This window comes from Trachurus japonicus, chromosome 18 (assembly GCF_045865225.1).
Source record: "Trachurus japonicus isolate A0001 chromosome 18, Traja_1.0".
In the NCBI taxonomy this organism is placed as follows: Eukaryota; Metazoa; Chordata; class Actinopteri; order Carangiformes; family Carangidae; genus Trachurus; species Trachurus japonicus.
The window spans coordinates 13,962,131-13,985,905 of NC_140924.1; the positions used below are offsets into that span (position 1 = coordinate 13,962,131).

At 43.4% G+C, this 23,775-nt stretch overlaps 1 protein-coding gene across 1 annotated transcript in view; it reads left to right on the forward strand.

Moving 5' to 3' along the window:
* The window catches only part of LOC146968871 (uncharacterized), a 216,141-nt gene extending 198,750 nt beyond the window's left edge, over positions 1-17,391 (forward strand). Inside the window, exons 14-16 of the mRNA XM_085759323.1 lie at positions 139-456; positions 14,311-14,634; positions 17,072-17,391. Of these exons, the coding sequence (XP_085615449.1) occupies positions 139-456; positions 14,311-14,634; positions 17,072-17,163 (734 nt within the window). The 3' untranslated portion in view covers positions 17,164-17,391. The remainder of the gene's footprint in view (positions 1-138; positions 457-14,310; positions 14,635-17,071) is intronic.
* The last annotated feature ends 6,384 nt before the right edge of the window (positions 17,392-23,775 follow it).

The window sequence follows — 23,775 nt, forward strand, 5'->3', positions numbered from 1 at the left end:
TGCAAAGAAACTTATTACTTTCAAATGCAAGTAACTACTATTATGTAATATATTACATTTTGGAAGTAACTCAGGTCAGATTAAAACCTGCTGCTGCTGCTGTCTGATGACATCATCATGTGGTTTGTTGTCTCTCAGTCCGACAGGTGGAGGTGGAGGAGGGGGCGGAGTCTGTCCAGCTGCCCTTCAAGACCACAGCTGGTCTGTCTGAAGACGTCAGAGTGGAGTGGACGGACAGAGACATCAGGAAGGTCCATGTGTATGAGAACGGTCCTAAAGGACAGCACCAGGTTTACAGAGGACGAACAGAGATGAATGAAGACCTGCTGAGGACTGGAGACCTCAGTCTGACCCTGAAACACCCCACAAGGAGAGACAGAGGACTGTACACCTGCAGAGTCTACAACAAGGACGGAGACTTACTGAGAGAGACAAAAGTGACTCTCAAGGTCGAAGGTCAGAGTTGTTTGTTTGTCTCTGGTTCTTTGTTTCTCTCTGGTTGTTTGTCTCTGTCTCACTGTCTTCTGTATCTGTCTCGTCTACAGAGAGAACTCAGGTCGGAGCTGAAACAAACAATATGAAGGACAGAAGCAGCTCCATTGATCCAACTCCTCTGATGGCTGATCAATCAGTCTGATCGGTCTGTTGATCAGTTTGTGATCATTGAAAGGATCTGACTTTGGACCAGAGAGAAGATGGAGGTGAAGCAGCTGATGGACGATGGATGAAGACAGGAGGACGCTACTGACTCACAGTCTGTTCACTCACTATTGATGAGTATTGATCAGACCTGATCATGTTAAAGGGGAACTATGTCAGTGCAGTCGCGTTTCCTCTGTTTTACTAAGAGACTTCAGCCATTAAGTTTTATTGATTTCAAGTTTACTCAGTAAAACTTTTATCTTGTAATTTAGCATCACAAAGGTCTTCAGGCTGATTAAATTTGAGGTCAATCTGTTTAAATCTTGAACATACGATAAATGTTGATATATACAGTACTGTATATATTTTTTTTAAACATCTGAGTAAATTAAGAGAAAGAAACACGATTTCAAATGTCAAACTGTCAGTAGAGTTTACACATCTCTGCCAGCTGTCATACATGTAGATGCTCTGTTTTGTCAATTATTTTATACATATTTTATTGTCTTTTTTTTTTTTTACCACTATTGTTTTTTTTTAAATTTGATTTTGTATTTTTAACTTATTGCTCTTACTGTAATTATTGATGCTTTTCTACTTTTTGCCGTCCACTTTGCGGGTACAATTCTGCAAATTACCTCATCGAGGGACTAATGAATGAATGTCATACCTGAGCTTATTGTGAATTTTTTTCTAGGGGGCGCCCTCGAGCCATTCAGTCTGACCCAGGTTGAGCCATTTCTAATGCATGTGCCAAGTGTGGTTAGTTTTAACTCCCTAGTTGGTTATAAATAAATTGTTATTCACAACCCCTATGGAGATCAAACATCAGTTCTTCTTGACACATCTTAAACAACAATGAGTATAGAAGTGGATTAAAGTAAAAAGACTCTGATCAGGTTGGAGCTTTAGGATTACAATACAAACTGTGGTGTGTGTAGGTAAATGAAGTCAGAGCTCCTGAGGCGCCGCTGCCTGCACGAGTTGCAGCAGGTATGAATCAGTGACAGGTGCCTGCAGCACAAAGCTGCACTGAAGAACGACCTGTGACCTCTGGTGACGTCACAGCTGTCATGTCTGCTATAAACACATTAAAGCATCTTTATATAATTCTCAGGTCGTCCCGTCTTGAGTCCACAGGGACGTCGGGCTCCATGTGGATCTTGTCTGCAGGGAAAGTGAATAATTATGTTCAGTGTCTGATCTGTCTCAGTGTGGACGGCTCGTCTGTCTTCTTTCTGATCTTCTAACGTAGTCTGTGTCTAAGTCAGTGTCTCATCCGTCTCAGTCTTCTGTCTGATCTTCTAACGTATGGACATATTGGTGGTCGTCCTCCTCATATCTGTGATGTCACAGTTACATCAGCACAGACTGTTACAAGTCATTCATATTCCTCTGGCCACACCTCCAGACTGCAGCCAATCACAACCTGCCGTTAGAGCACAGCCTCCTGTGACATCACGGGAAGTGTGTCTGTGCATGTGTGGATTGGTGTGTGTGTGCATTTTTTCTCAGTCATGAGCTGTAAACCAGTCAGTGGCCTTCAAGTGGCTGTGACATTGACACAAAGGACACCTGGTCACACACAGACAGACAAACACCCACACAAAGCCGCCACCCCCTCCCTTTTTTCTTTTTCTTTTTCTTTTTTTTTTTTTTTTTACACACAGTGGTTATTATAATATAAATAATTTTATTGATTTTCCAATGATTAAATATCCACGTTACTGTAATGTGCATCTAGGCGACAGGCTGCTGTTAAACTGCAGCTGTAACTCTGCTGCAGCAGCTCCACCTAGTGGCACTTTTAATGAATAACACCAAATGTCCAAGCTTCAGCACATTGAGGGGCTATTCATGTTTTGTGTAAACAGTTAACTATCTCACCAAGCTATATGTACATAATGTAAGAATGTAAGATCCTGTCGTGACCAGTTGGATCTGAAAACAAATGGATCCGATCATAGCAAACAATTTAAATTTTGAACAAAAAGAAAAGTCACAGAACTAATTAAATTCATGACAGGACACTAATGTGAGTGCACAGCTGGACCCACTTGGTAAGACTGTGGGATATATAGTAACACAGATTCCCTTACAGAAAAAAACACATGCACTTCACATGTTATTCACATGTGATTTTCCACATGTGAAAGACTTTGCATATCATAATCATGTTATTCGCATGGGAAATTTTATGTTAAGCACATGCAAATTCCCACATGTGGTAACATGTAGAGTACATGTGTAAAACATGTTACCACATGTGGAAAATGGGTTCACATGGAAATTCACATGTGATAAACATAAAATTGGGCTAAAATCACATGTTTCCCAAAGTGCAAATAACATGATTCCCATGTGCAAAAATGTTCACATCACATGTGAAGTTCATGTGTTTTTTCTGTAACACTGAAGACTAAAAAACTGTATCCTTTCTACCACAATGACAGGATGTCTATGAAATTTGCAGTCTTTAATCACTGTACTTGTTAGTAATAATGTATTTACTGTATTTATTATTTATCAGTTATATGCCTAATAATTAATATTATTATGTTTACTATTATTTTTGATCTATACATAGCCTATGAATCACAACTCACTCTTATTGTACTGCTGATATGAATTTCGTTATGTGTCAACATGCAAACTGCAATAAACTGAACCTTGAACCTTGATACTTAAGATAATGTGGACTTTATGACAGGGACATGACTACTTTATTGACAGGAAATAAATGTATCTGTTCTACACTCTGTAAGAGTCGGTCTGTCCTATCTTCACTTTGTGTTGAAATTGAAAGTAAGCGTTCATCGCTGCAGAGTCCTGGTTCAGTCCGGTTCTGATCGTTACTCAGTCCAGGAAGAAGCGGTTTTAACTGGACTGTGGTCTGTGAAGATGAAGATGTTTGTGGTGTTTGTGACGCTGCTGTTCGGTGAGAAAAACTTCCATCTAACTCCATTTAAATAAACTACACACAGACTCTGGCTGTGAGCGCCATGTTTGAGAGGAGGTGACCTGATACTGTGATCGACTGTAGGTGTAAACTAAAGCTCTGTCCTGCTTCTGAACCTCATGTTGCTCTTTGGTAAAATGGACTTCATGTATATAGCACTTTTCTAGTCTCTATTTACACTGTGTGTCACATTCACCTTTTCACACAACACTAATGCTCCAGCAAATCATTAACAGAGCAAGAGAGCACGAGTTTAGGACACTTGAACATGCAGACTGAAGGAGCTAGGAATCAAACCACCAACCTTCCAATTAGTGGACGATTAGTGGATTTTTTGGTTTTTCTTTTACAGATTATGATAACACAACTCTCAAGTACCTTGTGTGTCGATATGGTAGTCCTCCGAAAACTTTTTAAAACTACAATCAAAACATGATGGTTTTTATAAAATGTGTGATCTTAGTTTTGTCTGCTACATTACATTATTGGACAAACTGATTAATCCAGGTGTGTCTGAAGACCTCACAGACACACTTGGATCAATCACTTTGTCCAATAATGTAAGACAGGAGCTGGCTTAAAGGTACACTATGTAAGAATGTGGCCAAAATTGTTGCTGCAGTCAAATTCAAAACACAGCAGTGCGTTGTCCCCCCTCCCCTACCCACCAGACTCGAGGTTGCCAGACAGCGATGTGCTAACCTGCTCTGCTCACTCACAGTCAGTCTCAAAGCACAGTAAAAAACTATATTCATCAACTGCTTTATTGCTCTGACTCACAGTATCTACGAGCGGAGTTCACGTCAGATCTCCAAGTTATTGTTACATTCACCACTCCAACGCTGTGTCTGTGTGCAGCGCTGACACACACACACACACACTTTAACCCTGCATCTACCGGAGCTTTAGTGCGTGTTAATCACGCCGTAGATGAGCCAACATATGAGATGTCTTAGCACAGAATAAACGACAGGAGCCGCACCGTTTCTCCTCCACTTTCTGACGTCGGTTCATAAAACATGACGACCGGAGACAGGCGACCTGACCGGGACAGACTCCTCTCATGAACCGCTCCACACATTCACAATCACTTCATTTATCATCGGCTCCATTTCGCCACATTTCCTCCCTCTTTTCTAACTTTCACTTTGTAATTCTTCCCTTTAGCTTTAGCGTTAGCAGCAGCTCAAACTAACTAGGCTACATGCTCACAACAGCAAGCTGTGTAGCCTATTAAACGACAGAGCGACAAGCCGCTTCTACCATGTGATATCAAGGAAATATGACCATAATCGATAATAGAACACAATCTTTTTTTTTTCACGATCTCGTTTTATCTCCCAGCCGTATTTGCAGCTCAGTGGAAGCTAACTGGCAGCCCGGAGGCTGAATTGCCACTGACGCTGTGACTGGGAGAAAGCGGCGCGCTGGGTGGCGACACATGCCAACCATAGAAATTCAAAACATAAACATGATTTGCGGTCTGCAAAGAAAATAAAAAATTAATGCGAATATCTTGGCTGTAGGATTGTTGTTGGTGAGTTCAGTATGTTATATGAACATTATTCCTGAGTCTCTGTTACATATTAGGACGATTTTACAGCCAGTTGCTTTAGATTTCTTACATATTGTACCTTTAAGATCAGGAAGTAGTGGAGCTGTGCATAAAGCCAATTGTAGTTGTTCATGGGGAAGAAATTGATTTCCTCGAGTTAGAAACAAACCTTTTACAACATACAATACAAAAACACTACAGTCCAGCAGATTCATTATTATCACCATGACACCATGTTAACTCTTACTAACAATCTTCCAGGTGTATGTAGCTCCACCTCCGTCCCCACAGGTGGACAGGATTGGTTCCTCAGGTCTGTGTTGATGAGACTGTCGGTGGTTCACTGCAGCTCCAGGTCAAACACTGGATCTTCATCAGAGTCTGATTATCTTCTGGTTTCTGGCTCACATCTGTCTGTGTCCTCAGTTTCCCAGCATGCCTCAGCTGTGGAGACATATGAGGGGGTGGAGTCTGTCCTGCTGCCCTGTGACCTTCCTACGTTTGACCTGGACGAGCCTTCAGTGGTGTGGAGCCGCTCCGACCTCCGTCCTTCAACCGTCCACCAGCTTCAGCCGGACGGAGACGAACCCAGAGACCAGAACCAGGACTACAGAGGACGGACGTCCATGAGGACTGACGCTCTGAGGACCGGAGACCTCAGCCTCACTCTGAGGAGACCCACCACCAGAGACAGTGGCAGCTACAGCTGCATCCTCAGAGGGAGGGGGGGGGAGGAGAGGCAGAGTCAAGTTACACTGAAGGTCAAAGGTCAGAGGACATGGACTCATCAGAAATGTGTTTTAATGTTTCACATTATTGTTTGTAGTGATGTTTTAATCTCATGTTGTTGTTTGTGTCGACTACAGGACGTCATGAAGAATCGGTCTACATTGTCTTTGGTGTCTGTTGTCTCCTGCTCTCACTGACTGCTGCTGTTCACACTGGCATACTGTATACAATGACAAAGGCAATAGGTGAGTTATCTGTGTGTGTGTGTGTGTGTGTGTGTGTGTGTGTGTGTGTGTGTGTGTGTGTGTGTGTGTGTGTGTGTGTGTGTGTGTGCGTGTGTGTGTGCGTGCGTGCGTGCGTGCATCCATGATGTAAGTCAGTGTAATGTCAAAGTTGTGAGGTCAGAATCAGGGTAGAAATAAATAAACTCTATGTGAATTGGCTTTATGCACAGCTCCACGACTTCCTGAAATAAGCCAGCTCGTTTATTTCCTGTCTTACATTATTGGACCAACTGATGAATCCAGGTGTGTCTGACCTCACAACAATGGTCAGACACACCTGGATTAATCAGTTGGTCCAATAATGTAAGACATGGAATAAACGAGCTGGCTTATTTCAGGAAGTCGTTGCTCATAAATGTTGTGTTAAAGAGCAACTAAACCCCGCATTCACACCCGCGAAATCACACAAAGGAGAAAAAAAAATTAATAAACACACATCGACACTTGTGCTATAGCGCTAACGTGCTACTAATGAGCGACTCTGACAGCACTAGTAGCGCGGACACTAGGAGAGGACGCCGGAGCCGTGGCACAGTGCCGATCCGCCGGTCACCGGCTCCGCGGCCGTGACCGCCGGGGCAGAGCCGCTAACGATTCCCATCCAGGCAGCAGAGCCGTTAGCAGAGCCGTTAGCCGCAGGCAGCAGCCGGTGCTAACTGGCCGGGGAGTTGGTGGCTGGTGACGAAAGCTGCCTCCATCTCAGCCAATAGAAAAATTTGATTGTAATAGCCGTGTTTCAACCCATAGAGGGCAGTCACTCTTACATTTTTACTACAAAATACACCAAATTGAAAAATTTTGACTAAAATGTCAAAAGTTGGACCAGAATCAATCGACAACACTACCTTATACCCAAATATATTTGTTTTCAGCAGAAAAAAGTGGTTTAGGGGTTTAGTTGCTCTTTAATGTTTATAAATGTTCTGATCTCATGTTGTTGTTTGTGTCGACTACAGGATCTCGACCAGTCAGGATCAAGGTTCTCCAGGTTCTCCTGGTTCTCCTGGTTGCTTGTGGTGTTGGTCTATGCATTTTCTTTCTTCATAAAGGGACTGAGAACAAAGATGGTAAGTAGTGTGTGTGTGTATGGGGTGGGGTGGGGGTCACTTCTCTGTTGACTGACAACAACACTAACATCTGATCTCATGTTGTTTGTCTCAGTGACAGAACCTCCTCCAGACTGGATCGCTGGTCTACTGGGTCTAATGTTCATCCTGCTCCTCCTGACTCTCCTGGTTTATTGTGTCTGGGTCAGAACACATTTAGAAAATATATTGTGTATATTTGGTTATTTCTCAGGTAAGAGGTCACAGTGGAACTGAGCAAAGTGTTTTTCTTTTTTGAAGTGTTATTTATTAATATTTGAATCTTATATTGTTGTTGATTGTGTCGACTACAGGACGTCATCCAGACCGGGTCAAAGTTCTCCAGGTTCTGCTGGTTCTCCAGGTTCTGCTGCTTCTCCTGGTTCTCCTGTTTGCTGTTGTTCCTTGCTGTGTCATTCTTCACAAAGGGATTAAGAACACAGATGGTGTGTGTGTGTAGATTAATCAGTATAAATTGTCTCTTTGTGTCCTGCCCCCCCAACACACACACTCAACTCGAACACTCATTAGTTCTCATGAAACGTGAACAGCACAATTCTATGTGTAAACTGTGTGCAGCCATACATTTACATGTTTTTCTGCATTCATCAAAGCTGATCTTTTCAACTTCTCACAAAATCGACACCTGCTCCAGACTGCGTGTCATGCTTGTGTAAATTTATAAATGCACAATACACAACTGTCTTTGAAACACGTAATGACACACGTGTAGAAATATTTGGAGAGGGGCAGGTTTTAGGGGTCAAGACTCTATCTAATGATGATAATAACCTGATATATGATATTAACAGAAAAACTTTAATTCCATAAATGTGCAGCTGATATGTGATGTAAAGTGTGTGTTGCTACACGCTGCTACACGCTCACTGGACACACACCTCATCCTGCGCAATAGTGCAGTTGGCAGAGACGGCTGGTTCATCTGTAACAATATAACCTGCCCATACAACTTCATAATGTAGATGTTGATGCAGCCACGCTCCTCTGCAGCAGACAGCTGAGGCTGTGAAGAGGCTCCTCCCCCAGTGGCTGTTGGAGTTTATGTGGGTTTTTTTTTTCATGTTTCATATGAAACTATTTTCCAGCTGCCATGTTGCATCGCCATCTTTGAATACGGTAGCCGAAAGGGGACAAACTTGGTTCAAACGCTCTATTGAGTGTCTGTGTCTAGGCTTGTCCTCTATCGAAAGGCCAATCGATGATGATTTTTCTTTACATTTTTTACTGTCGTTATAAAAGACACACGGTGCTACAGCTGAGCAGCATTGGCAGCTAGATCTTCCACTGTTGAACTTTTTTTATTCAAAATGCAGCCAAACACCAGCACGTGTTAAATAAATTTAAAAAATGATAGTACTAATCAGTCAAAGTTAGTTTGTCCTCGGAGGTCACCGTCACTTTGCCGACGGAAGAGCTGAGCTTGACCAACTGAGTGAGCTTTGCAATCTAGAATCTGAACACAGTTGTCACGGTTTTCCCCCATTTTACACACTGGGGCTGTAACTCCACCCAGAATGACTCTGATCCACGATCTCTCTTTTTTCCCCACTCTCTCTCCCTTTTTCCTTGTTGGACAGGATGCACCTACGTACCTCCTTATATGGTGGTCATGGTCTCCTTGTACAGTATGGCTATTCATGGGTGGAGATCAATGCCGGGGGGCGTGCTGTTAATTTACGATGGGTTGGTCTTCATGATTTTACACACGTGCTCACGATCAAATTTGTGTTTTCCGCAGCGTTCATGAATCTGGAGGAGAGTTTTAGTAGTGTGGGTATTTATGTGTCTACACACAGATTTACTGACGTTGGTCCAGACGGTTCAGTCAGAGTCAGTCGGTACCGAGTGCTGTCACCCACTGGCATGTGAACTGTTGTTTTGAAGTCAGGAGTTTGTGATTTGGCCATCGCCATCTTGGTTTTGTAACCAATAGATACTATATATGGAAGAAGGGGTGGAGCTGTGGAGGAGCGAGGGGTAGATCTGTCCCAAGCTCTATACACCCACCTACTGTACACCAGACCCACCTACACCGGCTACATGATGGATTGAAATGAACAGGGTCATGACTAATAAACATTGTTAGTGCCATGATGAGGACAGACTGCACTTGATTGATTGTCACTGTGTCAATCAAGTGTCAGCCACACCCACAGACCCACTCTGCTTTATCATCAAATTAGTATTTAAGACCATATTCTATGTTCCTGTCTCTGTCCTCAGTGTCCTGGCATGGAGACACTGTGGAGCTCTACAGTGGGAGGTCTGTCCTGCTGCCCTGTGAGGACTCTCTACCCTTCAACCCCACAGTGACGTGGAGCCGCCACGACCTCCGTCCTCCAACCGTCCACCAGAGACACGAGCTAGGTGACGACGTCAGAGACCAGAACCAGGTTTACAGAAGCAGAACGGCCATGAAGACTGAGGCTCTGACCACTGGAGACCTCAGTCTCACTCTGAGGAACCTCCTCCTCTCTGACAGCGGAAACTACACCTGCATCATCACAGCGTTTGGAAATAAACGAACACTGAGAAACATACAGCTGAAGGTCAAAGGTCAGAAACACACACCAACACCTACAGTACAGGATACAGGTCAGAGGTCAAAGGTCAGACCTATAGAGGGATTATCTACGGTGGCCCTGAGGGTCAAAACACAACGACATTCCACAAAACACAAAAACATTTCAGATAACGGAAAGGGTAAGGACAACATCTTGTTTGTGATCAACACTGTGTAGCCCAGGATGAGTGCTCAAGTCTGGGTGAGAGGAGAGGGGGGCTTGGACGCTGCAGCATAACGCCGGGTACGATATGAGTTTCGCTTTTACCGCGTACTGCTGTCATGCATACGCGCTTCTGTGTGCATGTGTGTGTGTGTGAAGCCATTAACTCATTGAGTGCCGCGCTCCTTTCCAAAGTTTTAGTCAAGTGTACCGGCAATTTAGACCATTTTTGACGATTTCTGTAGAGCCATAGCGTATTCTATATAATTGCCACCAACACCTACTGTGGCTCATTTGAAAGGTGAAACTTTATGCTTCAAATGGCCACAAACCGTTTGTTTCTACGTGCCTCTGTTCCTGAGAAAACTCAAGCTAAACATGGCTGGGTTTCACCAAAATCCCTCCTTTTTTTCTAGAAAAGGAGATAGAGCGTCTTTTATGAAAGCTGCTCTGTTTGTGTCTGTCGCTCTTCAGACACTCGCATTTCTGGATCAAAGGGCTCGTATAAGATAAATATATACAACAATTGTTGTTCTATTCACAAATCCACCATCGGGGGCGGGGGGGGCGCCACTAAACAACAATAACACAGACGCACCGTGCCGTGTCACAGCCTCTCGCCGCGGAACGTGAGGGTCTGTCGGCCACAGCGGCTCGGGAACACCGGTCCCGCCGGTGGTCGCAGTCCTTCTGTGGTACGGGTCGGTGGTGCCGGTCTGCTTTGGCCCAGAGACCATCAGATTTTACCGCGGGAGGACCTTGGGGAGGACACGGTGTTGCTCCAGATGAAGACCGGGTGGGACTGTTGGCTGAGAGCTTCCTGTTTCTGCTCCGAGCTGCTGGAGCCTCGCGGGTGAGAGCGGAGCAGCTGCTGCATCCACATGCAGAACTCCGTTTGAAAAAGCCGAGTTATGATAAAAACTTCCAGATCGTGAGCTGTCATGAGTTTTTGATCGTCATCTATTTCAGTTCTGCTCGTCGTAGAGTCCCCAAATTTACACATAAAGGTGTGTTAAAGTGTCTATTTTCATAATTAAAAAAAGAAGCAAAAAACGTAAAATTACGTTTTTTGGCACTCAACGCATGGGAACGAATGCGCATGGGAACGAAAAATGAGAAATTACGTGGTTGGCACTCAATGAGTTAACGGAGAAAGAGCGCTTTGCGGAGATGAATGAACGGAATAATATTGCGTTGGTCGAGCCAAAAACCGAAAAATCAATTTGTGGCCGACGTAATTTATTTGTGGCCACCACGTCACAAATAAATGAATGTATGGGAAACATTTTAGACACGTTGGTTTGAATGGTGACAAAGCTAGATATGCCTGCAGCGAATGAGTTGTGAAATGTTTACCACAATAACAAGAGACTGAAGACGAGGTTACATAGTGTCGCGACCATACGCCACCCTGGTAAGTAAAGTTTTACAGTTAGGGCTTTAACAAGTCTAGGCTACAGGGATGGCACAGGTGCACATATTTCTATTGTTGAAAACCTGGAGCTTGGTGGGATTCGCTGCCATATTGCCCAATGTTCGACTCACCAGCTCGGTCTCGCCCCAAACATTGAATATTATATCCCGGCCGCTCGATAACGACCAATCAAATTAATTTTCCTTACCCGGGTAAACTCGTGCAGCAAGTCGTGAAAACTCGTAGAAGGAGGCATGACAAACAGGACAAACGGCCATTTCTGAAGACTTTTAAACATGTCCGTCCTCTTCCCTTGTCTCTGACCAGGCAGCACCTCAGTCCTCAGAGCCACCAAGTTTTGTAATTGTGTAAGAGTGTTTTCCTGAACATGACTATCTGTTACATAGCTGGATGCACATTGTTGTTTTTAACCGATCACCGAGACCATGCTCTGAGCGTCTGTGGCTTGTGTCGATCGGCAACTCGATCCTCCATCCTGAGAGAATGATCGACTATGTTTTTTTCCTGTTATAAAACAGTCTTAAAACACACTTTTATCACTTGTTGATGAACTGTTGTAGTACAGTGACAACATCACTAGCTAACACCGCTTTGAATAAACCACATCCATGGAAGGTAACCATGACAACCGGTTCTTTCTGCCGCCTGGTTGCGCACGCATCCTGACTTGTTGGTAAACAAATAATCCCTATAGATACAGGTCTGCACTATATTTTATGTCACAGAGGTCATGTTGTTGTTTATGTTCATCTCATCCACAGAAAAGTTCTCCGTCATAGCTGAAGTCTCCGTTGTGTCTGGTCTCCTGGTTCTACTGGTTCTACTGGGAGTTTCTCTTGGTGTCGCCTGGTGGCTTAAAGTTCATAAAAGGCGATTAATCAAAAAAGGTAGGTAGGTTTGTGTGTGTGTGTGTGTGTGTGAGAGAGAGAGAGAGAGAGAAAGAGAGACTACAGAGCTTTTTTTTTTTTTAAATCTTCCATTAAGTGTTGAGAGGACAGAGACCATGAACAGCTGCACACACATTTATTCACACCGACACCTCATTGACTGTGGCCCAGTTCCACTCCCTCCTCTAAAGACTCAGGCCCTGAACTCTCACTGACTTAACTACTCTACTCAGTAGTACTGCTCAGCTGTAGCTGTAGTCAGTGGTTCTCAAGCTTTTTTACATCAAGGACCCCTAAATTGACACAAACTAGACCACTGACCCCCATTAGACAAAAGTTTGAAGCAAACACCAGAAATACACAAATATTTGTTCTGAGACTGAAGAACGTTACTTTTTTAGTTAAAGCAGAAGTAAGTGATATATTTGTGTTAATATAAGTCTTAAATAGTTATATCTTCCGACAGCAATCACTTACATAGAGTGTTTGGACCGAAACACGGGTCTGTCAGTCACTCTGCTCTGCTCTGAGCCGAGGAGAAAACTTTTCTCGTATCCTACAAGTTTTATCCAATGAGGAGAGAGAACGGCATGCAGGGCTGTGTGTGCAGCCAAGGGATGCGCCTGAATGTGGTGATGTAGGGACAAGGACTGTTAAGGTGCGTTCAAGGCAACCCGTAACTCGTGTTTTTCCGACCTGTGAAGTCATACCAGTTCAATCTGGTACGAGTTCATGGGTTGGAAGTTACGAGTGGCCGTTATAGTGACTTTCACCGGTAAAACAGGTCGGAATAACACGAGTGGGTTGCCTGGAACGCTACAAAGTCGTAAGTTGTGACTTGAAGCTGTAATTTACGGTTTCAAAAGCCTGCCTGGAACGCAGCATTAGCCAAAACGACCGGATCGCTTACTTCTGCTTTAATGTACGTTCAAATTAGGGCCAGTGGTGTGAATTTGGAAATACTGTAGAGAAAATTCTGGAAAAAAGTGGTACAATTTCTCCAAAAACGTTTAAACATTTCTAGAAAAAAGTCTTAAAATTTTGAAAAAAAAAAAAAAAGGTAAAATAATAATAAAATAAAAAGTGGTAAAAATTTCTCAACAACCTTTAAAATTCTAGAAAAAAGTGGTACAATTTCCAGAAAAAGTTGGGGACCCCCTGAACCCTCTCAAGGACCCCTGGGGGTCCCTGGACCCCACTTTGAGAACCACTGGCCTCAGTGACTGAGTGTGAGAGTCTGTGAGGGTCCAGATGCTGTAAACGGGAACAGAACAGCACTTACCCCCTTTTCACGTTACCTTGACAACAAAATGTTGTTGACTCTGTCCGGTCTGGGACTGATGATTTACTGTTTACTGTCAACACGCGGATCAGATCTGATCAAATCATCATCAATAATCACAAACTACAGTTGTGACGAGCAACGTTAATACTGACTTCTAAAACTTCTTCTCTCTCTCTTTTTTTTTTGCTCCGTCCATGAACAATAAAGAAACCACGGAGCTCTACGTTTGTTTATTTACTTTTTTTCTTTAAACACTCGTGTTCTGACGGCATCCCATGTATTTAGCTTCACAACGCTAGAAGGAGGAGGAGGTGTATGCACAAGGAAAATAATCACAACTCACTGAATTTTCAACTGATTTTCACACAGTTTAGTTTTTAGAAACACGAGACATGTAGGAATGATACAAGATGCTGTTGTACATTAAAGATGGACTTTCACACTGAAATACTAATGCAGAAACAGTCCTGGTTATGTTAGTTATTCAGGTAACGAAGACACATTTCTACACCTCAGCCCCAGGGTGGGAGATTTTGTATGTGTGTGTGTGTGTGTGTGTGTGTGTGTGTGTGTGTGTGTGTGCAAACCAACAAACAAAACTCTGATCATATCCAACACTTTCAGTAAAGATTATGTGGTTTAGATTAAAACCTGCTGCTGCTACTGTCTGATGACATCATCATGTGGTTTGTTGTCTCTCAGACCAACAGGTGGAGGTGAAGGTGAAGGAGGGGGTGGAGTCTGTCCAGCTGCCCTTCAAGACCACAGCTGGTCTGTCTGAAGACGTCAGAGTGGAGTGGACGGATGAAGACGACTGGAAGGTCCATGTGTATGAGAACGGTCCTAAAGAACAGCACCAGTTTTACGAAGGCCAAACAGAGATGAATGAAGACCTGCTGAGGACTGGAGACCTCAGTCTGACCCTGAAACACCCCACAAGGATACACTCAGGAGACTACACCTGCAGAGTCTACAACAAGGACGGAGACTTAATGAGAGAGAAAACTGTGAATCTCAGTGTCACAGGTCAGAGTTGTTTGTTTGTCTCTGTCTCTGGTTGTGTCTCCTCAGAGCTGTAGATTCAGGTCAGAGATTAAAACCTGAGGCCTGTACCACGAAGCAGGATCACAGTTTTAGCGAGGTGAGTTACCATGGTAACTTACTCTGAACGGCTAACCTGCTCCAGGTCGGCGTAGCTTTCAGGATGGATCTGAATCCAGTAAAAGGCTCCGTCCATCGGCCAATCAGGGAAAATGACGTGTCCTCTCACTGGTGTTACTGTTACCAAGGAGACGGAAATAAAAGTAGCGAAGCTCCGGACAGAGTTGCGGTGATTGTATCCAGTTTATGATACATTAAGAAAAAACACACACGTGTCTCACAAAAACGGATGAAAGGTTTTTCCAGGACAGATCAAATCCGTTAGATGATTATCCATACGATGCCAATTGTTGTAGTTTTTGTTTTCTTTGAGAGTGTGTGTGTGTGTGTGTGTGTGTGTGTGTGTGTGTGTGTGTGTGTAGAGACACGTGTCTATATGGGACAGGCTTTTATTTAATTTAGAACAAACCTTATGCTCAGCAAAGATGGAAAATATATAATATAATAAAACGGTTCTGTTGTTTGGCCACTGCTTAAAAGAGTCAGAACAGGAGGAAAGAATCAGATCCAGAGCAGCGTCATTTACAAGTTTAATCAGCAGCCATTCAACAACTAATAAATAAACATAATCATTTAATTCGGACCACAGGCTTCTTTTTTTCTTCTTCCTCGCTGGAGAAATAAGGTGTTAACTCACCTCTTCTCTGAGGCTTCGGTGCTCTGGTTGTGATTGGTCTGCTGCCTTGAACCCGCCCTTTATACGTGTGCGTTCACCGATTCACAATAAGACAAACCTGGGTTGAGTTACCGAGGTGATAACCAGCGTCGTGGTACCGCTGATCCAGAGAGACAGTGTTGTGGATCGTTCAGCTGGATAGGCTGAGAGGAACCCTCGCTTCATGGTACAGGCCTCTGCTGCTGCTGTCTGATGACATCATCATGTGGTTTGTTGTCTCTCAGACCGACAGGTGGAGGTGGAGGAGGGGGCGGAGTCTGTCCAGCTGCCCTTCCAGACCACAGCTGGTCTGTCTGAAGACGTCAGAGTGGAGTGGATGGATGGAGACAACAGGAAGGTCCATGTGTATGAGAACGGTCCTAAAGGACAGGACCAGGTTTACAGAGGACGAACAGAGATGAATGAAGACCTGCTGAGGACTGGAGACCTCAGTCTGACCCTGAAACACCCCACATGGAGAGATGAAGGATACTATTACTGCAGAATCTACAACAAGGACGGAGACTTACTGAGATGGACAGCAGTGACTCTCTGGGTCAAAGGTCAGAGTTGTTTGTTTGTCTCTGGTTTTGTTTCCTCTGCAGAGAATTCATGTCTAGTGTTGGAGGTAACTTGTTACAAAATTAATGAGTTATACTTAAGTTACAGTAATATATAACTTCTAGGCAGTAATAGAGTAATACAACGTGTTACTTATATTTATTGTAATATTATTACAGTTACTCCGTCTGGTAACGTGTTACAATCAGAAACAGGTTGAATTACCACCTCAGGCTCCACAGCTGTAAATAGAGAAGCCAGTTTGCAGCAGCTCTTGACTCCCAGGATGCATTGCTGGCTGCTGTCTCTCTGCCAAAGTTTAAGCTTCACTGGATGAGTAAGAAAACTAGAAGACGACATCAAGTTCCTGCTCACTACAGAGTGCAGCTCCTTGTCAGAGGAGCCTGCAGCCCAGATGCCAGATCCTCATCCAGCTGCTGACAGATTATAAAAAGCCTCCATTTTGTAATGTCTTGTCTGTGATCATTTTGGTGAAAGTAACTAAAAAGTAATCAGTAACTTATTACTCTCTAAGAAATATTGCAAAGAAACTTATTACTTTCAAATGCAAGTAACTACTATTATGTAATATATTACATTTTAGAAGTAACTCAGGTCAGATTAAAACCTGCTGCTGCTGCTGTCTGATGACATCATCATGTGGTTTGTTGTCTCTCAGTCCGACAGGTGGAGGTGGAGCAGGGGGCGGAGTCTGTCCAGCTGCCCTTCAAGACCACAGCTGGTCTGTCTGAAGACGTCAGAGTGGAGTGGACGGACAGAGACGACAGGAAGGTCCATGTGTATGAGAACGGTCCTAAAGGACAGCACCAGGTTTACAGAGGACGAACAGAGATGAATGAAGACCTGCTGAGGACTGGAGACCTCAGTCTGACCCTGAAACACCTCACAGGGAGAGACAGAGGAAGATACACCTGCAGAGTCTACAACAAGGATGGAGACTTACTGAGAGAGACAAAAGTGACTCTCAAGGTCAAAGGTCAGAGTTGTTTGTTTGTCTCTGGTCGTTTGTTTCTCTCTAGTTGTTTGTCTCTGTCTCACTGTCTTCTGTATCTGTCTCGTCTACAGAGAGAACTCAGGTCAGAGCTGAAACAAACAATATGAAGGACAGAAGCAGCTCCATTGATCCAACTCCTCTGATGGCTGATCAATCAGTCTGATCGGTCTGTTGATCAGTTTGTGATTATTGAAAGGATCTGACTGTGGACCAGAGAGAAGATGGAGGTGAAGCAGCTGATGGACGATGGATGAAGACAGGAGGACGCTACTGACTCACAGTCTGTTGACTCACTATTGATGAGTATTGATCAGACCTGATCATGTTAAAGGGGAACTATGTCAGTGCGGTCGCGTTTCCTCTGTTTTACTAAGAAACTTCAGCCATTAAAGGTTCATGAGGCAAGAAATGCACATGCGTTTTAAGTTTTTTACTGCTAATGGGCGATGAAGCGTTCAAAACCAAAAAGAATGAGCCCATCCGCGTATCTCTCCGTTGCCTTGAACAGGCTGTGTGCTGCATAATGCGCTGCAGTTCTGGGTCCGAATTTCCCGCGCTGTCCGCGGATGTGACGCCAAATGACGCTGCATGCGCGTCCTCGACAGCTTCGGCTTTCACCGCTTGCGACTAGCGGTCGGCGGATGTCTTGCAGCCTGAACAGTCATGTGAGCAGCGAGTAGAGAAATAACGTCACTTTCTTACATTTTAATATTTTTTCATGCGAGAAAGTGACGGTTTAGATTCCCAATCTGTTGTCAGTTTATCCAAATAACGTCTGTAAGTACTAGATTTGCTCTGACATTTTTCGGAGGAGTGCAGAGCCACACACACACGCAGCAGCAGCAGCAGCAGCAGCAGCAGCAGCAGCAGCAGCGGCTCGTCACAGAGGCTGCAGCCGGGGAGCTGAGCTCATCGGCCGGGCAGCCTCTGTCCTCTGTTCTCCTCCTCCCAGGGAAGAAAACCAGCCGAGTAACTTCCCCACAGGTTTTTAGAGGTTTTCTGCCGGCTGGTTGAATTGTTTTTAGGAGATAAATGCTGGATGAAATCTAACAGTGGCACTGTGGCAGTCGGATTAGTTCATTTGAATGAAAAGTGGAGCTTCAGGTGTGTGTGAGCAGCGCAGCCTTGGGGCTCGATCTGCATCTGTACGTACAAAAATCACCATATTTAGGCTACTTCAATAAATAAATAGTTTTATAATGAGCCGATTGATTCATACGCGGTCAGTTTATCCAAACAACGCCTGTAAGGAAATTCTCCGACGTGTTCGGAGGAGAGCAGAGCCACTAGAGCAGCCGAGCGGCAGCAGCAGCTCACAGAGGCGGCGGCGGCGGCCGGTGCTGACCTGATGCCCGGGCGGTCAACCTCCCGGTGTCGCCGTAAATTGAGCACTGTACAATGAGCGCGGCACGGCGCATTTACTGTTTATTAACAGCCAGGCGCGGTGTGTGTAGCCTACGTGTGTGTGTGTGTGCGTGCGTGCGTGCGTGCGTGTGTGTGTGTGTGTGTGTGTGTGTGTGTCGTGAGACAGCAGGTAGAGGGGCTGACTGGCAGAGATGAGGGATAGTGAAAGCTGTTCTTTTTTTCTGTGAGAGACTGTTGCGGTGGACACAAACCAAACTGTGGCGGCTGATTAATGGAAAACACTGGTATAGTAACGTTGTGCCGTTTCCAATTCAGCCACAGTGTCACTGTCACAGCATCAGCTGCTGCTGTGGAGAGTTGACGCGCGCTCCCGCACCAGCTTAGCTGATATGGCTGCAGTAACTCTGACGGCCGCTACGGCCGTTGTATCGCTAGTGAGTTTTATTCCTCGATCTTGCCTCAAGCTCCTTTAATAAAACATTTGTAATAGACATCCTAAACACATGACTGATAACTGAACAGCACAGCATGACGTTATTCATATGAAATGAACAGAACTATACGTGTGGTACAGCTTACTAACTTTTGGCGAATTTATGAGGAATTTACGGACGCAATCGGGCAAAAATGAAGTAAAATAAACAACTAATTGTGTGTTATTGATGTTTTACTGCCACTAATATGAAAAAAGAAATTTTCAGGGGTGTTGTCTTGTCTTGCCTTAAAATGTCAACATTTAGTTTATTATTTATTTAATAAGTCATTTATACAAAAAAGCTTTGCATAAAGTCCTAAAAACATACAATAAATATCAACATGGTTGTCTCCAATAATGTCTTAAAGTGCAATGTATGTAGAAGTAACAAACTACTACATACACACATTCATAGTTTTTAATTTCAGTTGTAACACATTGAAAGTTAAGTTTCATGCACTGTATGACATAAATCACAAGCATCAACAAATCCGGACAAGAAAATGATTGTGAATTACTGTAAATCTCGGCATGAACTTCCTCTTTTGACCTGAACATTAAACCGACACTAGATGGCGCTGTAAAACCACAACACTTCCTGTATGAAGCAGCAGCTGTTACATACAGAGGCAATGTAAACACAAGTCAGGGCCGATATAGATCAAGTGTTGATGTGTGTGTGTCCAGACTCAACTATTAATCAATTTTACATCAGATGATTGATTTTGTAATTTATAGGACCGGATTACTGATGATGTCAGGTAAAGGTAAAGTTTCTATTTTTTCACATATTCTTTTGGTGAGAGATTCAGATTCAGATTTTATTTGTCACATACATACAATGCAGTGATATGTCAACAGTCAGCTCCGTGCAAAATAAACATAGGCTACAACAAGTCTGACACACATCAACCAATAAAAGAAATAGGTAGGATTAGATGTCGGGTGTTTATTAAACACATATGTCACTTATTAAGGTAATTATTGAACCAATTTCAGCACATCATTATGAAACAAAGACAAAAGTAAAAATGTATAGGCCTATTGATGGAATAGTTTTGTTTTTACAGTAAGTGATCTAACCTTAATGTCCAATTAGGAACTCTTAAGGAGTTTCTACGGTACAGCTAATGCCTCTATATTGGCTGTGCTGCAAAAGTTGTTACTTAATTGTTCACTAAAATACACAATGTGAGTCCTTCCCCACAAAACATTGGAAAAGTCTTGAATTTTCTAAATTATTTCTGAAGTTTATTAACCATATGTCCTTGATAGTTTGTTAAGTAAGCTTGATATCTTCTTAAATCAACTCTATGTAACTATTTTACCTTAGAATGATAATTTCTAAATCATGGTGACGTCTCATTGGCTCTAACAGTGAGAGTGTCTCCTGTCATCGACACAGCGCCCCCTGCTGGCCTGGTATTACACTGTGTAACTGTGTTTCCCGTCCAGCTCCCTCTCACCTGAACATCAACACCTGGATTTTACTGGTTGGTGAAGAGCTCAGAGAAAAGACAGGATGGAGGATGGACGCCATCTTGTTTTTGGTGTTTGTAAAGTCTTTACGAGTTTCTTAGACTTGAACTTATCAACAAATGCTTGTGCACTTTTATCTGGTAGTGGAGCTTTATAAGCGACGTGAGCCTTACAATAGTTTTGTAAAAGGCAACTGTAGGGAGAGTCGGAGCACAAACAAACCCAATTCTTTCACAATAGAGCTAAATAACTCATTATTTCAACACTTGTCTCAATCAAAACATGACAGTTGAAGAAACTGAATTATTGCCTTAATCCGACTAGAACTGGACAACTGAAGTTCATCTAAACCCGTTAGTCCAACTAATAGCCTATCCGACTTATCCAAATCCGAATAAAACACTCAGATCATTATCCGTGAGTTTTAAAGGCTGCCAGTCTTTATGCTGAGCTAGGCTAACTAATCTAAATCTTTCAAATGCTGACCAGTAGGCCTACTTTCAACAGTCTAGCTGTTGTCTGTTTTAATTTAAGTGAAGTCTGGACCAGAAACTGTCTTGACTGTGAACGTGAGAATTAAATCTTCAAAAACGAGAGGAAACCCCAAATTCCTCGCTAATTAAAGAGTGAAACTTGTTTTCTTTTCACCTTTTGTGTGAGTGAAATCAGATGTGACATTTAAAAATAATTAAGAAAACTTTTTCAGTGTGACACAGTCTTGGCTTGCACGCAGCACCGGAGCAGGTCTTGGCTGGCTTGTCCAAACTAATCAAACATACAGGAGAGGCTTTCGTCCTTAACTGGACAAATGAGTCCAAACACTACCTGGGTGCCCTCGTCATTTTTGCCTCATTTATGAGGAAATAACGAGAGGAACAATTACTAAAATTGATCCATATGCGAGAGCACCGGGACTGACACTGGCTCACATGGGGCTGGAGTCTATCCCAGCATGCAGCGGGTCGAACGAAATTGAATTTCCTCTATAATTAATCCATAGTTTATCATTTTGAAAAATACCAAAAAAGACATGTGAAGGTGACCGTCCATCCACCCGTTGTTCTGTGCAACGTAATAATATATTTATGATAACTTTATTGTATAAGATCAATGTATCTTCAGATGTAATCGTGTTGGTTGAGAAAACCGCATATTGATTATTTTAGCCCTGCAGAGTGGCATATTTCAACAACTACCATCACTACAAAGTTTTAAATACTTTATCATAAAATACTGGCACAACTAATGTCCCATCAGCCCAGATGTAGGCCTACCTTGTGGTTGGTGCTAATTAGCAAATTTTAGTATGCGAACAGCGAAGATTAAGGATGCAATGACAACTCTCATTCTGCACATGCTGGTATTAAGATTTACAGCAACAAATAATTGACCTTAAAGGGATAGTTCAACATTTGGGCAAATTGGCCCATTGCCATAATCCCTATAGTCATAGCAGTAGGTTCATTACCTTTAAGTGTTGGTGCAAGCTATTTTTAGAACGGCGGAGCAGAGCCACGAGCTGCTCAGAGCTACGCTACGGAGGCTAATGGGATTTCTTGGTTTTCCCTCATCAAACTCATCAAATACACAATCCAACAACTCCAAAACGCTCTGGTGGACAAGTTGTGACCTGCACATTCACCACGCTATGAGATAATAACAGAACGTTACCAGACGGAGTCGTTTTCGAGGCAAATGCAGAGACTGCTTGCTGTAAAACTGCCCTTGACGGGAATGGGCATCAGCGGTTTTGCATGAATTTACCTCGAAAACAATTGATCTAAAAAATAGCTTGCACCGACAATTAAAGATAACGAACCTACTCCTAAAACTATAGGGTTTATGGCAATGGGCCAATTTGCCAAAACTGTTGAACTATCCCTTTAAAGTGTTGCTAAATCATGTTGACATTTCATTGACTTGTAAGAGGGAGAATGGCTAGTTAGCTAGAAGAAGCTAGCTAGAAGAAAAGAGGAAGAAGAAAGGAGCCATACAATATCCTGGACTTGATTTTACTGGTTGGTGAGAACTCAGAGAAAAGATGGACGAAGACCGACACCATCTTGTTTCTGGACCAGGAAGTGATGTGTTTGTTGGTTAGGTAGACTTCAACTTGTCAACAAATGCGTGTGTAGCTACCTCTGTCCTTTAGTGTGACTCAATTGGCGACTTCAACAAACCCAATTCCTCCACAGTAGCTACTCAGGACTTCAAGATCTCGATGTTCCTCCCAGATTTGAGGAAGTTTACCACAGTTCAGGACTGGTTGAGTTTCTGAGGGGAAAAACCATCAGCTCAACAGGAAGCTTGTAGGAAGTGTTGTTGGTTTTTCTGCTTCTGTAGTTGCATCTGGATTCGTGCACCAGTCCAAACCGACGTATCAAGCCTCTGCATCGGGGACTAATGTGGATCAAAAGCCTCTCCACCACGAGTTAAAACGGGGGGGTAATGAACTTCAAAATGTGGTTGGCTGATCCATGATTAACCTTTAGAGTCTTTAACAAGCGCATTTGTCTGTTCGGCTATTGATGATTTGTTTTGTGGGCCCCGGTGAAAAGCGGAGTGCTAATGAGGCTTTCCCTGCAGCTCCAGCCAGGCAGGGCACCACTCAACCATTAAGTCAATTAAGAGGAGAATGGGTGGGGGGAGGGTGGTGGTTAGGTTTTTTGGGGGTTTGTAAGAGGGAGGGGGGGGTTAGGTCCTTTTCATTTGGTTCTAATTAAAGTGCAGGAAGTGAAGCTGCGTCGCTCACCTACCTACCTTCAGGCTGGACAGTGTCTCCGGTGCGCTCTGGAAGCCATTAGCACATCTGGCCCCACTGGACGGCTGTAGGATTTATTTAGCTCATAACGGTGTGTCAGCACAAGTTAGATGAAGAATTTACTGCGAGGAAGACCGGAGTTCACTCCCTCTGAAACCACTTTCATACATACAGTACATGTTTACTAATGAGGTAAACGTCGTACTGCTGTTTACAGTCAGCAGACGAAAAAAATTACCTCGACTGTGACTTTAAAAGGGCCGTCCCATTGGTTTGGTAGGATTTTTATGTGTCACTTGTGAGTCAAGTTAGGTTTTAATGAAATGTTTTCAGTTAACCAGTAGTATACGTATAATATTAGATAATATTTAATGTTACTACTATTTAATACTCTTTACTGCTGCTGTTCACTGTTTTCCGCACTGGACATTGCACTTTGTTAAGTCACAGGTAAAACTGCATTTTAAGTGGCATCATCACCTCTATGTGAAAAATGTAATACAGGGGCGGAGTTTAGCTCAGTTGGTGGAGCACCCGCCCCATGTGTTGAGGCTGTAGTCCTCGCTGCAGGCGGCCCCGGTTCGAGTCCCGCGTCGGACGGCCCTATCCTGCATGTCATTCCCCCCATCTCTGCCTCCCATTTCCTGTCACACTCTCAACTGTCTATCAAATAAAGGCATGAAAAAGCCAAAAAA